Here is a 15,151-nt window from a genome sequence, read left to right on the forward strand (position 1 = left end):
GTAAATAACCTTTTATTTAGAACATTAAAAAGTTCTGAATTTGCATACAAATCTCTTAAAAAATAACATCTCGTCAAACATTCACAATCATACTTTGAAAACATTATTAACAGTATTATAAGACAATGTAAGAGCGCCTCAAGATGGGAACAATTTTATACGTACATCACATTCATCCAGGTATCTGCATACACTATGCCTAATGTACATAAATATCACAAGGAAAATACATATTTGGGGGTATCGCCTTGAAGTCAGTAGTATTCAAACTTTGAATTAAAGCTATGTAATAAGTAATTATTAGCTGTATATTGTGTGGGTGATAGGTATGGGTTACATGATATACAAGTGAAGCAATTATTAAGTTTGATGTAGGTTCATGTTGGTGGAGCAATCTCGAACTGAAGGGGAGCTCCCCGAAAAGAGTAGTGGCTAACATCGTTACCTTGTACTCAAGGAGTTCCTAGATTCGATTCGGCGTATAGAAGCATATTGCACGGTGGTAAGGATTCCACTTTAAACTCTTTATGTCCAGTCGCGATTAGCATATCTGAGCATAAAGTGGGCTTAAAAAGACAGAAGACTAGCTGAAGGGAGAGAACCAATGACCAGACTTCTGGATTTTTCGTCCCAAGTTCTACAATCGTAAATTCATCCCAACCATTCCCTGTGATTATCATACTTATACTGTTCGTTACGAAATTTTCAGTTTCTATCTTCGTAGAAACGCCAGTGAAATTCTTGCTCAAATATTTAATAAGAGTAGACTACAGTTTGCGACAAATATACGTACCTTAAGTCGCTATAGTTGTTAAATGACACAATTTGAATTCTCCTTTCTGAAGGGTAATACTTAAATAATATCAAATTGTGGACAACTCTTTGGATCCACTTCCCTACCATTTGATCAATTGGAACCCTATAATATGTAAAAAGTACAGCACAAATTGAAACCGTCCTTCAAGAGGAATATACGTATATATAATGTGTGTGCGTCATTTATACGGGAGGGGCCTAACTATATTGATCAGTCTTGGGCCCCAAAAACCTACTGTGTTTCACTGAAGAAATGATGTGAAAATATATCACAGAGTATGATAGAAAATAAGTCGTGTAGACACCAGCTTATGAAATTACTGAGCACGTCACTGCAAGCAGGTTCAAGACCCTTAAGAGCATTTAAATCATGTAAAAACGCCGACTTCCTATTTTCGACACATGTTGACCAAGAACACATTGCGATCACGTTTTCCCAAGTTGTTACAACGCCGTTTTGACCAAAGCTTCGTCACACTGAAGCCAAGCACAAACCATTTGTCGCTGCAGACCACTTGTACACAGTTACCTCTATGAACTTGAGGCACTATCCTGGTGAATAGATTTTTAACAGCAATCATTTTAACCTTTCATTTTGCATTTCCTCCTTCAGTTTATTGTAAGCTGATCAGTCAGTTAGAAAATTCCTCAACAGTAGCTTAATCTGCCACATTTGACCGCGGAATTTTCCGCATCCACCTTGAAACGTGTTAATCTTTCATTGGACAAGGCAGTGTTGCCAGCACTAAACAGTGTCGGTTGCCAAGGAAGACAGAAACATCCTTCAAACTTTATGGCTTGAAGGTGGGCAGGAACGGAATATAGGAACACCACCTGTGCCTGAAAATGTAAGATAATGAAATTAATACTATTTGTATTTCCAAGTATGTAAAAACGAACAAAAATAAGTTTTTGCCTATATTAAGCTCCCCAATCATCGTAAAATGCCTGAGTATAAATATTTAAACAAAGAAAATATCTGTATCCAGCAGTGCGACTATAATAGCCACATGTTTAATAAACTGCTCCTCTAAAATACCTGAGCCGTCCTCTGTGCGGAGTGGTTAGCACAGCATGCTACGACGTCAAGGGTCCCGGGTTCGAATGTCGGCATGGGTGTTTTTTGTGAGTATCCTTTCATCATATCATCACCCATCCTCATCTTCGCGATTAGCCAAAAGTGGCAGAAAAGCGAAGTGAAATAAACAAAATCAATCAATCAATCAAATAAAAGATTTGAAACCCCTGCACCTACAAAGGTATCATGGTTGACCTGCTCGGACTGTTTGAGTCGTCTAAGTGTGTGATTACCTTCAAAACATAATGTTGAAAACATGAAAGTGGCCGTGGTTGTTTCACAAATGGCAGTGTCGAAGGTTGCAATTATTGTGTTTGTAACGTTTGCGTCTTCTGTTGCATTTAAAACATCCCGTTTAGTGTGAAGCACCCTGTATTTAGGCATACCTAGTCATATCATAAATTATGTTACAAAGTTTAGACAGGGATGGCAACACTGGTTGGCAAGGTAACCCCGCAATGTTGGATCAAACAACAACCATATCATTGTGTGTTTGGATGTGGTAGGGGAAAGGTGAATTTCACTTCGAGTCGAATGGAGTGGGGTGTATACGAGAACCGTGTGGCAGTAATCGCACTGCACAAAGTTGGCAAATCACCATCGGACATTTTCAACACCATGAAAAAGCTGAATATCAGCAGGATGTTCGTGTATCGGACCATCGACAGATACTGTGACACAGGGACAATTGAGGACCGCCCCAGGAAAGGTAGACCTCGCAGCGTGAGGAGCCAGAAGCTCGTGAAAGCAGTGGCGGCGTGGCTACGACGAAATCCTGTCGGGAAACAAGCAGTGATGTCTCGAGAGGTGAACATTTCGAAAATGTCGATGTCGCGTGTGCTCCGAAATAACCTAGGACTCCGCGCTTATCGGCGAAGTACTGGTCACTTCCTCACTCCACAGCTTAAGGTCCAGAGGGAGCAGAAAACAAAAAGACTCCTTCAGCATTACGCAAATGGTAGCCACAGGAGGATCCTTTTCACGGACGAAAAAATCTTTGATTGAAGAGTCTTACAATCGTCAAAACGACCGTGTTCATGCCTCGACATCCCAGAGAGCTTGTGAAAACACGCCACGGATCCTCAGAGGCCATCATCCCGCCTCAGTGATGGTTTGGTGGGGAGTTTCGTACAATGGCACAACTGACCTCCACTTCTGTGAACATGGCGTGAAAACATCTGCAAGAGTGTACCAAGCGACAGTGTTGGAGCCACTTGTGAAATCGTTGACCCGCTCTATGTTGAACAATGAGCCGTGGAGCTTCCATAAGGACTCAGCACCAGCCTACAATGCAAAGACCACACAGGAGTGGCTTCAGAGGAATGTGCCTGATTTCATTGCTCTGGCTGATTGACCCTCCAGTAGCCCCGACCTCAGCCCATTGGACTACAGGTTTTGGTCCGTTTTGGAGGGCATGGTCTGTAGGAAGAGGCATCCAAACCTTGCGAGTCTCAAGCGTTCTCTTGTGAAGGCAGTGGCGGACTTTCCCCTCGAGACCGTGCGTGCTGCGATCGATGACTGGCCTCAGAGACTTCGGGCCTGTGTGAAGGCCAGAGGTGGCCATTTTGAACAGTGATTGGTACTTTGTGTTGGCAAGACACAACATCCAAATATTAATACATTAGCTTGCTCACTGTGCATGTAGTTCATTATTAACTTTTTAACAGAATTTATGATATGACTAGGTATACGCGAGAATTATCAAAACTTTAAAAATACTCGTAAATTAAATGTTACCTTCTGATCATGTCCATTCCGAACGGCAAATCGTATGTATCCTTAGAATCGTCTTCCGATTTAGCTTTCGTAGCTTCTAACATTCCTCTCCAGTGTAGCAAACCTCTTTCCTCGGGTGTACCTTAAAATAGAATTGATAATTTATAGTTGCTAGCGTGGAAACAAAGTAATGCTGCACTGAAAATTCGTGTGAATTACTAGAAAATATCTTAGCTTCAACATAATCAGAAGTAAGTAATATTGTTCCAGTTCTTTAATTCCACACTCAATGTTTATATTTTTTGTTGTAGATATTTTATATAACTTTTCATGCGTTATTTCATTCGTGTTGTTTTTATTTTTTTAAGGTTCTGAGGGTTAGGTGGTACATCAGCGTTTGCTTACCTTTAATTGAAATGAATTGAATTAAAAAGAAACGAAAACCGGGGAATTCCCCCTTAATTTTCATTCCCAGGCTTCATGCCGACTCTATGGCGCAGTGGTTAGCACGACGCCAGGACATGGATGTTCTTTGTGAGTGTCCCTTCATCAATTCCATCATATCATTACTCATCCTCGACTCCGCGATTTGCCAGAAGTGTTATAAAAGCGAAGTAAATATACCAAATCAGTTATTCGATACTATGCTTTACGTATCTAAATGTATTCCCAGCCGAGGGAAGAAAATTTCATCTACCTATGAAAGTGCTCATTGCAAAGGGATTGTAAGTACAAAAACGGAAAATAGTGCGGACATCTTTGAAATTTATTGCTGTATTAGTTACTTTTATTTTTCATTAATATTTGCAATATTGGAACCTTTTTTAATGTGAGAATTTTAACTGTGGTACCGATTCCGTATGTCTTCTGCGGCCAAGATAGGAACACTTATGCAATATACACACAGAGTGGCGAAGTATAGTGGGATGCACAAGTATTACTCAACAAATTGTCCATGGCTATGTTCATAATTTATCTCTTGCATCCTTCATCTGTTTGAGGAATGGTTCTTTACGTATGCTGGTGCAGAAGTTGTCAAAGTTGTTCTTTGAGCTTATCTCCGGATAAAATAAGAGGAATATACATGGTGACGGACAATTTGCTTCTTAATTCTACACATTCCACTCTACAACATGACAGACTATCACAGCGTGTAGACGACATCGAGGCGAACAGCTTAGTAATGGTCGTTCAGGCCTCGTTTCGACGCTACGAGCCCTCGAAAAGCACCATTCTCTATCCTACATGTATGCAGCCACGCGTCACAAAATCTCCTTTGCCAGTAACGTCACATTTCTGTCCTTTTAGGTTTAAAAATGCGTAAATCTAGGTGGATGTGTATTCACATTACTTATAGCAGGTTTTAATTCGTTAATAAGAAAAACTGAGAGAGAAGTCATTTTAAATACCTGGAATTGTATTATCGAGTACGAAGCCAATGAATCCACCGACAAACATGCTTGTAGATAGCAGCACCGTCGCCATTTGGTCAAGAAGGCCGACTCCTGTTCTTATGGCATCGGGATGTGTCGCCATGTACTCGGGTATAACCTACGATAAAGTTTGCAAAATCCATTTATAATTATAAAATAGTAATATGAAAGAATATTTGTGTTCTAAGCAAAGTCCTAACTTTAATCTTGTCGCATTTTAAGAGAAGGGCAGTGGCGTATGCTGAGTCTAAGACCTGGGCTGGGTCACTATGACACCTGGTCCCAGACTATGGAGGAAGGAAGAAGAATAGGCTCATTCTTGACGGCTTCAAGGAAGCCATATTGCCATCCCAACGGTAGTCAGGTTGCAAACTTATAAAAATTCAGGTTGCCAACTGTTAAGAATTCAGGTTGCCAACTCCTAAGAATTCAGGTTGCCAACTTCAAAGACTTCAGGTTGCCAACTCCTAAGAATTCAGATTGCGAACTTCAGAATCGCCATTATCTTCTTTTTGAAGTCAGGTTAATTGGCTGTTTCTAATTGATTTTCCTTCTGCATTTTACTTTCTAGGCTCTAGGCTTCGCAGAGAGCCTAGCTAGCCTGGAATATACGCTCCTGGAGAAGAAGGTTGACATGTGTCTGGTGTGTTTGCTGAATTTGTTCCGTAAGGTTCAAGCACAACATATGGCCTTGTATAAACCATTATTTAAGTAATCATAAGGGCGTACTTGGTCAAAAAGATTTGCCCACTCGATACTATCCAAAACACGAGTTCGATTTTTTCTAAGTCCACTTTATGCACATATAGGTTAATCTGAACTGAACCTACAGTTTTAAAATGTGATCCCAACCACTTTGTGCCCCCACCTAATATCAAACCCGGTACTCCTTTATTACGAGACGCCATCGGGGAGGTCTCCAAACCACAAGAAAATGAAAAATATACTTATTTTAAATATCTTTGCGAAAATTTTAGGTATGTAATACGCACACTATGAGACATTGGCCAAACATTAGTGATCAATCTGTAACATAAATACATATTCCTTTATCATTATACCCTAATCCTATTAGTAAACTATGGTTTTGCAGAAAACTTTTCGAAAATATTATGAAATGAAGAAAACTATTGTAATTGTATTTTTTTTAGATACGTAACAGCATTGTATTAAAATTTTCAAAAATAATGTATTTTGCAAATCAATCTTAGGGTACGTATACTAAAAATGTGACACTGTGATAAGCTAAAGAATTTATCTCCCTTTCTCAATGACGTCACTGAAACTCCATCAAGATATGTTGATGTTTGATTTCAGAATGTTCAACTAAATAAACAATGCTGACATGTAGGTTATTGTGCGTTTAGACTGAGACCCTATGCTGGTAAGAGGTTGAACTCGATTAGTGCTAATACCGTCGCCTTGTAATCAAGGGGTCCCGGGTTCAATACCCGGTGGAGACACATAGTATTTCGGATCCCACTTTAAACTGTAGGTCCAGTCCCAATTAGCCTATCTGCTCGAAAGATCAAGTAGCCTACAGCACTTATTTAAGTCGACCAGCAGAATTTATAGGGAAGTAGTGAGGTTGGTAATATCATTATTGCCTTGTTTTTTGTCTTCAGTATTGCCTTGGTTTCTATGGTTCTCTAGGGAATGGGTACTGCTCTGATATGTTAACAAAAAATACTTTATATTTATTTGCTCTTTCGCTGACAACAAAGAGTTAGAACTGGCAGTATTATCATAACATGAATACTATGAAGGCATAGCGAACTTCAAATGTTGACAGTATTTGGGAACTTACTTTTTAAAAGTAACCGATTTACAGTTACTTCGCCCAGAAAGTAATTCTATTGCAGTTACTCATTTGAGAAAGTAACCCAGTTACAGATGCTGTTATTTGAAAAGTAAGTTACTTTATTCTAGATAAGATATAACTCGAATATATGTTCATGTATGAACTACAAGTAGACCATCAGAAAATTGACATTATTTTTTTTAATAAATTATAATATATATATACTTTCAAATATAAAATATAGTGGTAATAAAATTACCCACATACTTGAATATGATGATATTATACACCAAAACAAAGATGTATAAAAATGCAGTGTTTCTTGGGTCATATGCTACATTCTACGCAAAGCTTTCTTTCGCAAAACATACTTAATTCTGATAATCACTGTTGAATCATGGAGGAAAGAATCTCGGAACATTGGGAATGACCTACCTAATAAAGATACCTTGATTGAACCAAAAAGCTTTGAAACATCCAGAATGATGTCGAGATTAATAAGTCTTATGTCCCGGATGTGATAAAATAAATACACTTGGGGCACGTGAACGTTTCTAAATTTAGAGATTTAAGTATAGCATTCTTTACATAATTTTAAAAATCATCATACGGCCCATCCGATTGGTTCGATATAACGTGAAAAAATGTAGCTGAGGAAAAATGTTCTTTCATGCGAAAACTGAAATAAATTTAACTTTTAATTTCGTTATTAGAACTTGAAAATATAAGTTAGTTACTAATTTCGAATTTCTAAGTACTTAATTTGAGTATGTGTATGATGTAACACCAGTCCGAGACGTTACGAATATCCAAATTAATAATTAAGAACAGTTTATAATAGGAAGTAAGCTGCAGTTTAAATATACACGCGTTATTAACATGTACAGCTGAATAATAATTTGCTGAATGAAGTGGAAGCTTTTATATAGGCAATGATTATGGAAATGTTAAGCAAGACTATGTAAAATATTTATTTATTATCTTGTAAAATATGCTCAGGTGATACAACACAAATATCCAAAAATATAACATATATTACTTACCATTCCCATAAATAAAGAAAATCCTAGCACATAGAGATTTCTCGAGGAGTTCATATTAATGAACTGTACATTAGACAATCCTGAAATTAAGGAAAAAAAGTGTGTAATAAACTACGAAAGTAAAATTTGAATATATATATACGTATCAAAACAGTACTAATCGTACTGACACTTTTAATAATTTCTAGTAGCATAATACGGTTTAAATGTACACCTATTCTAATGGCATTACGTGCTTGCTCATATTTACATTGTAGAACATAGGTATTAATTTGTCTTTAGAGAACAACTTTACAGAACATTAAATGTACAAAAAGAAATGGCTGAATGTTGTTAAAAATGGTTTCTTAATTTGTATTGAGTCCTCTATTGTTAATCTTCAAGGGCCCGTCTGTCGGAGAAAATACGCCCCTGCAGGAAATGATGTAATAATGACAGCTTGTAGTACGTTGTTATAATCAACGTGGTTATTCAAACCAACAGTTTCTTGTTTCTTTTCGAAACGGTGAAGTCATTTGCTCTGCATTCGACAAGACCATTTATCAAATTCATGTCCCAATTTGAGGAAGAGTTTAAAATAATTATCTCCCTACTGGGTCGAATGCCTAATTGATGTTAATTTCGATTTGGGCAAAGAAAAAGCCTGTAATTACTCTTAGATAGATTAACCCTACGTTGACTGATGGTAAAAGACCTGTTATCATGTATTTTGGCGGAAATGTTCTGTAATGTTAGCATCGTTGCGACCTCGATATTTACATTCCAGTTCAAAATATTCCTGTATCGGGTGAGTTGGTTGAGTGTTTGCAGTGGTGTCCTTCCAATTCTTTACAATTTCAAGAATTTTGTCTTGTTATTATTATATACCAGAGGCCACGAAATTAAGGATCTGGGCACTGGTGCCACATATGAGAAAGGGAGACGGGCGAGATCCAAAAATCTCTGTTTCTCGCGCACGATGTGGCAACGTTCACCATGCAGCGTTGCCTAGTCCAAGCGCCAAAAGCAAGCGAAGGCCAGAAATCGCTGTTTCTCGTGCACGATGTGGCAACGTTCACTATGCAGCGTTGCCTAGTCCAAGCGCTGTAAACGTCCGAACGAATCATGAGCGACGTGGAGACACCACAATACCAGACACCAAATTTCGTTAAATCTTCGGGCATTTAAAATAACAGGCGTCAACTACGATAAAAATTAAATCCGTACCGAGGATTAAAGTAAGGAAAGGCTGAATCGATACCGCTGACGTACTATTGGTATTGGGAAGTATTCATTGGCCCACAAAATCGGATAATTTATCCTTAAGTAGGATATATTGTTTTATGGAAGAAAGAAAAGGTAATGGCAAGCGGTAAGAGAGTGAGAAAGAAGAAATTAATACAGAGAGAGAGAGAGAAGAAAGAGAAATAACAGACGAGCCCAAAGAAGACACAGAGAACGGGAAAGAAACCCAAAGATAGAAATGATCAAGAAGAGAGACATTAACTACGAAGAAAGATATACCAAAAGAGAAAAGATCGAAAGCTCGAAAGGAAATGCAAGGAAAATACAAATAAAAAAAGAACAGCAAAATAACTAGTCACTTTCATGAACGTGGATGGAATCAAGTGAACCCCTTTGGGTGCCCACGGAAGTATTCGCTGAAACCTAAAATAAGAATAAGGCAAAACATAGACTTACCAACTGCTGTGACCATTCCGAACATGACACACAGTAGGCCTCCAACGACAGGAGCTGGAATCGTCGGGAAAAGAGCTCCTAACTTTCCGAAAAGAGCCACTGCAATCATCACACCTGAGCCAAACTGGATCACTCGCCTGCTGCCCACCTGTGGATCAAATTAAATCCATGCATATTAATTTGTGTTTCGTTTTGTCTACATGTTACCAATTCTAATAGTTTTTGTGGCCAAATAGTCGTTTTAGATTAGCATCTTATTGAATAAATTATATGGCCACCGGAACCCTCCCACGTTGAGATCAGTTCATGGTTATAATCACACTTAATCCTGTTCATTGTTATTCCTTTCCCGCTTATTTTGGTGCAGGATATTGATATCGCGCTATATCGTAGTTTTTCTTTTCCATGTTTCTGAATTATCGATGTACACGTGTATAACTTGACTATTGCAGCTTTACTTTCTCAGACCATTTATATGAATTCTATACTTCACAGAATCAAGTAATTGATTAAGAGATAAGTTGAAATTCTCACGTGGTTGCTGCGTACCAATGAGAGGAGCGTCAGCGACAGCACAAGCTTTATTTTGAGCCAATCGCATCTAGCCACGTGCCTTGCGCGGGAAATTTGAGCGCGAACTCGCAGTATTGACTTTAATTGTTAGATATTTGACCGTGTTGGTTTTTATTAGTGCCTAATGTTTGCCCTTGCGTCGTTTGAGGTCATATGAATACAGGGTGAACATAAAGACAGTCTCAGGATTCTTACCCGTGTGACTCCAATGGCTCCAATGTTCTCACTGTAGCTAGTGACGCCAGTTCCAGAGCCCCAAAGACCGGAAAGTATACAACCAACGCCCTCTGTTCCAATGCCTCTGTTTACGGCATGCACAGGAGGTGTCGGCGCTCCTGAAATCAAGAAAGAAAGACACATTAATTTTTCAGAGAACAATACCATGCCCAACATCTCCTCAACCATATCAAAGCTTCATTGATCCTGATGTGACCAATTAGAAACCTTAGATATGCTTGGATCTCAGTAGTGTTGGGGAGTTTTGTCTGTCTGTCAACAAAGGCAAACAATTTAGTCGACCTGTAGATATTTCGATTTCTAATCGCTCCAACTAACCAAACATATAATTGCCTTAATGTGACCTGTCTCAAAGTGCGAGCCAAAACTTAATATCTCGTGAACTATATGTATAACTCAGATTACTGATTAGTAATGCTAGGATTTTTATTACCCAAACATCACGATAATATAGCAAAATTAAAAATGTACCCGTGATATAAAATGTGCATAAATATGTCCTAAAACATGTCTTTAAAAATAGTGTAATACTTCAATTAATACATTGTATTTTCTCAGCCTACTTTATGGGTGGATTATCTAGGTAAGAACATGCATGGAACAGGCAGTAACCAAGCAAATTTGAAAGCATGGAACCCATTTACTACCATGTGTTGAGACACTTTCACACACTTCCTCTAATTCGCTTTATGAGCCCCGAGTTCAATTGAGATAACCTATTGTCAGTCAACAAAGCCACAAATGACCGAAGAACTTCAAAGCTACGCAGTAGTGAGTGGCAGAAACTACTCCTGGTACAGTGGGGCAAAAACATTTAGACGATTTAAAGTTGGCACCAAACCGACATCTTTGTAGGTGTCGTGGTGAAACACACATCCCTGAGTAGAGCGGTTTAAAGCCTTCAATTGTCACGTAGCGTTGGTCGGAAGAGCATCGAGCGTTTACACAATTCACGACTACTACATCCATTGTCAACAAGATGCCTCCTGATCTATCTCCATTCTTTCTGATGTCAAAATGTCATCGAAAAACACGCTGCGTTACAGTAGCAGTCATTGTTTCTAAAGAACGTTCCTCAACAAATGCTAGATGCTACCACTGCATGATTACTGGACTTTAAACTGCTCTACCTAGCAGCGTTGCCAACCTTCCGATCAGGAAGTGGTGATTAAACAGATATATTATGCGAAATGCGACTAAATTGTGCTAGGTTCTATTATTTTATTATTAGTAGTGGTGGTGGTGGTGTATATTATGTAAATATTATTAAATTATTGTTATTTTCGGATGACTTAGGTTTTTAAGTTCAATTTATGAACGTGCGTTGTTGTTATTTACTATAGTTAAACAATATTGAGAATTTCCCCAATTAAATTAATTACAACGCTTTAACCAACAGCGATTGAAAAAGTTTCTACCGATTTCTTTCAATAAAGTGTTCCTCGTGAACTAAGTAAGGAAGGATAAAGAAAATATTCATTAATAGAAGAGGGTGAACCAGGGTGTGGCTGGAAAAACTAGCCTGTGGAGAGGCATGCCTCTTTTTTAAAAAAAACATGTCCGTACAATTAAGATCTGCATATTTTAAAAATATATATTCAAAATATATGCATAGCAATTTGTCTGACTCTCAGGGACAACACAGGGTGCTAGGTGGCAACGAAGTTTAAATTGTTCTATGTTTAGCACCATTATGCCAGGGTTGGCCTCACTGCTACCTTGGGACGTGCGTTTCACCACGCCACCTACAAATATGTCTGTATGGCGCCGAATTTAAAACGTTTAATTGTTTCTGCCCCCACCATGTAATTTCATAGCGTCTCCGGTTGTTCTGCAATTTCATCTTCGGAACGAGTCCAAGCTCCTGAAACTTCCAATCAACAAGTGAGCCGCTCACGTCATCTCAACCTCGCACCTATCGCTAACCTTCTTGCTCACGCCGTACACTGTTCATAGGCTCGATAACTAGACATACGCAGTTAGCGCGAGATGTTCCAAACATAATCTGCTAATGCAAGCGAAAAAACGACAGTGTTGCCAACGGAAACACAGATATAACTCCATTACGGATAATTATTGACTCACCCTCGTAGCCATCTGCATAACAAAGTTCCTAAATACTTGATAAAAGCACAAATGTGCTGAATATGACCCACAAAAGGTTGAAATATGCATACATGTGCTCTAATGAATTGATTTCTCATAACATGAATATCTATATTTTTCAGGAACACATCAATCTAAGGTGTGCAAGGTCGTGAAAATTCAAGCCCTACCGATTAATATACTTGTAGAGCAACTTACCACACATCCTGGCGCATGCGTAGTAGTCACCAATAGACTCGGTGATTCCAGCAACAATTCCAGCAATCATTCCAACGGTGGAAGTAAGGCTGAACGTTGGCAGTCCCCATTGCACTGGAAGAGAGGTAAGGATTTGAGTTTTCGCTTTATCAACAGTTCTAATTGAAGCGGTCACATCAAAGAGTATAGATGTCACTAGGGTGGCAATAGCAGTTTTCCAGCCCTTGCTGTATTCTATTCTAACCAGACTCTTATTAGTAAAACCTCTTAGTGATTATACTGAACGAATAGATCAGGGTTGCTACGCGTCTGTAAAACCTGGAAAACAGGGAAATGTTGGGGAATTTTGCTTGTCAGGGAAAGGTCAGGGAATTTTGCAGATCGTCTGGAATTTACGTGCATTTTGGAGTCTGCAAGAGAAAAAGTTGCAAAGTGAACAAGCTGTTCATCTCACTTCTGGATTCAGTTCTTGTGATTCCACCCCCGTAAAACATCCAGTTTAGAAACTTATTTCTTTCATTCTTATGATTCTCAGTCTTGTGCAAAATTATGGTTCCTTCGAATTTCTGCAATAAATTTTCACTTTTATAATACTATATATTAGAAAGAATATCAAAGTAGAACTTGCAGTCCAAATATCTGATTGATAAGTAAAGTACGTTGACAATATGATCATAATTATGAGAAAGTTTGGTGAAGATGATGATATCGTCTATTATTTTATAGATCTTAATGTTGTTGGCATTTCCTATAGAATTCCTATATGCAACAAAAAATTCTCCAGACGATGTGTACTTATAAATGTAAGCAAAAAAGCAGCATTTTCTACGACGCTATAAATCTGCCAGAAAATGAAATACTGTGTATGGTTTATGAACTTTTTCTGTTGTTTTTGTATTGTGGAGATCTGTTATGGTGAAATAATGTAAATCTGTTACCTTAACCTGAAGGCTAGATGCACGTGACTGTAGCACCCAATACATTTCTTGCCGATTGTAATTGTACATTTTTCTTTTAGAATTTTCACATGTTCTTGTGTGTGTAGAATGAAATTTGCTAAAAATAAGTTGTGTAAGTGAACATTCATAATAATTAACAGATTATGTATTTAATTGAAAAACTCAAGGTTCAAAAGCAAAAATCATGATGAGAAACATGTCTGGAAAAATTTCATTTTTGAACTGGAAATGTCAGGGAATTTGATAATCAAAAGATCGTAGCAACCCTGTAGATGCTTCATAGATACAAATATATAAAAAGATACAGAAAAAGTTAATTTGTTGTATGTACATTTCTCTTCATCTATTTGAAATAATAATAGTTATTAACAGAAACTAAATAGTATGGAAAAATGGCTAAATCGTACTTTGAACACACTGCGGAATTTAAGGGGGCACAGACACCTAGATCACAGACATGTTATAGTTCAGGCGTTTACTTCGTTAACGTCGAAGAACTGAAGAAAGCCGCCGCACGAACGTGGGTGGGGATAAATAGCGGGCGAGTTGTTTTCGTCCAATCACACTCAACCTTCAGCCAATGGGCGCAGCTGTCATTCTGCTCGTCTACTCCACGTGTAGTCTCAGTCACATGACTGCGGATACGCTGTTGCCGTACTTTGCAACTTGAATGTGGAGACCGTGGGAAGGTGGAGGGACAAGGTGGCGTAGAGTAGATGTGTGGCAACACTGTGCGTTGAATGTGATTGCTGCAGATGGTGGGCGCTCTCCGTGAACTTCAAAGCCAGCCGATCGTTAACGTAGCTAGCGCGTCGACTATAACATTATACTTATCTGTGTCTAGATCCTGAAATATTCGCTTCCTTGCAAGGCGCTGTGTGTATGTTGCCTAACTCTACTGCGATAAAATGATTTTAATAGCAAATTTTCAATGGCAACTTCTTCTATCGCCGTAAAGTTAGGCAACACACATAACGTCATGCAGCATCTAGGTATCCCATTGTTATTGCTGGTGACTGTACATCCGATAGCCGTATTTGAAGGAATTAGGGTTTATCCTCCCTCCTCCCGCCCCAAGAAAATTCTACCATATTGAATTAATGAAAGTTCAGAAAGTAAAATGGACAACTAATTTTCCAAGTACAGGGTGTTGTAGAGAGAAAGGTAATTGAACATTGCGTGTTCTGGATACTTTATTACCTTTTTTATTGCAACACCCTGTACTCAGTCAAAACTTTGCAACAGTATAATGGGAGAGACAATGCTGAGAGAACCCTTCCTTGAGACAACCGAGCCAGAATTTTCAAACGTTTGGAGTTCCTGAAGCTTGTGCGAGACAGGATTTATTCTTAGGCTCTTTCCGCAAGGTACAAAGTGCAGACTTGAAGTATGGTCTTGGCGGAAGTGACGTGATGTAGTACAGTTCGCAAGCGCCAAGAACAGAAGGATGCAAGTACACAGCGTGCAGTACAGATGGTTGGTTACTAGGTCACGTGGTTTCCACACTCATT

At 38.6% G+C, this 15,151-nt stretch overlaps 1 protein-coding gene across 2 annotated transcripts in view; it reads right to left on the reverse strand.

The window, feature by feature from the left end:
* Positions 1 to 15,151, reverse strand: part of LOC145981204 (solute carrier family 23 member 1-like) — a 39,705-nt gene continuing 24,554 nt past the window's right edge. For both annotated transcript variants that reach the window (XM_083114327.1, XM_083114328.1), the window contains 7 exons: positions 12,682 to 12,795; positions 10,336 to 10,475; positions 9,568 to 9,715; positions 7,888 to 7,967; positions 5,020 to 5,161; positions 3,632 to 3,752; positions 1 to 1,656 (listed from right to left, as the gene is read on the reverse strand). In XM_083114327.1, coding sequence (XP_082970453.1) covers positions 1,608 to 1,656; positions 3,632 to 3,752; positions 5,020 to 5,161; positions 7,888 to 7,967; positions 9,568 to 9,715; positions 10,336 to 10,475; positions 12,682 to 12,795 — 794 coding nt within the window. In that variant the 3' untranslated portion in view covers positions 1 to 1,607. The remainder of the gene's footprint in view (positions 1,657 to 3,631; positions 3,753 to 5,019; positions 5,162 to 7,887; positions 7,968 to 9,567; positions 9,716 to 10,335; positions 10,476 to 12,681; positions 12,796 to 15,151) is intronic.

This window comes from Lepisma saccharinum, chromosome 29, assembly GCF_977018435.1.
Source record: "Lepisma saccharinum chromosome 29, izLepSacc3.1, whole genome shotgun sequence".
Lineage (NCBI taxonomy): Eukaryota > Metazoa > Arthropoda > Insecta > Zygentoma > Lepismatidae > Lepisma > Lepisma saccharinum.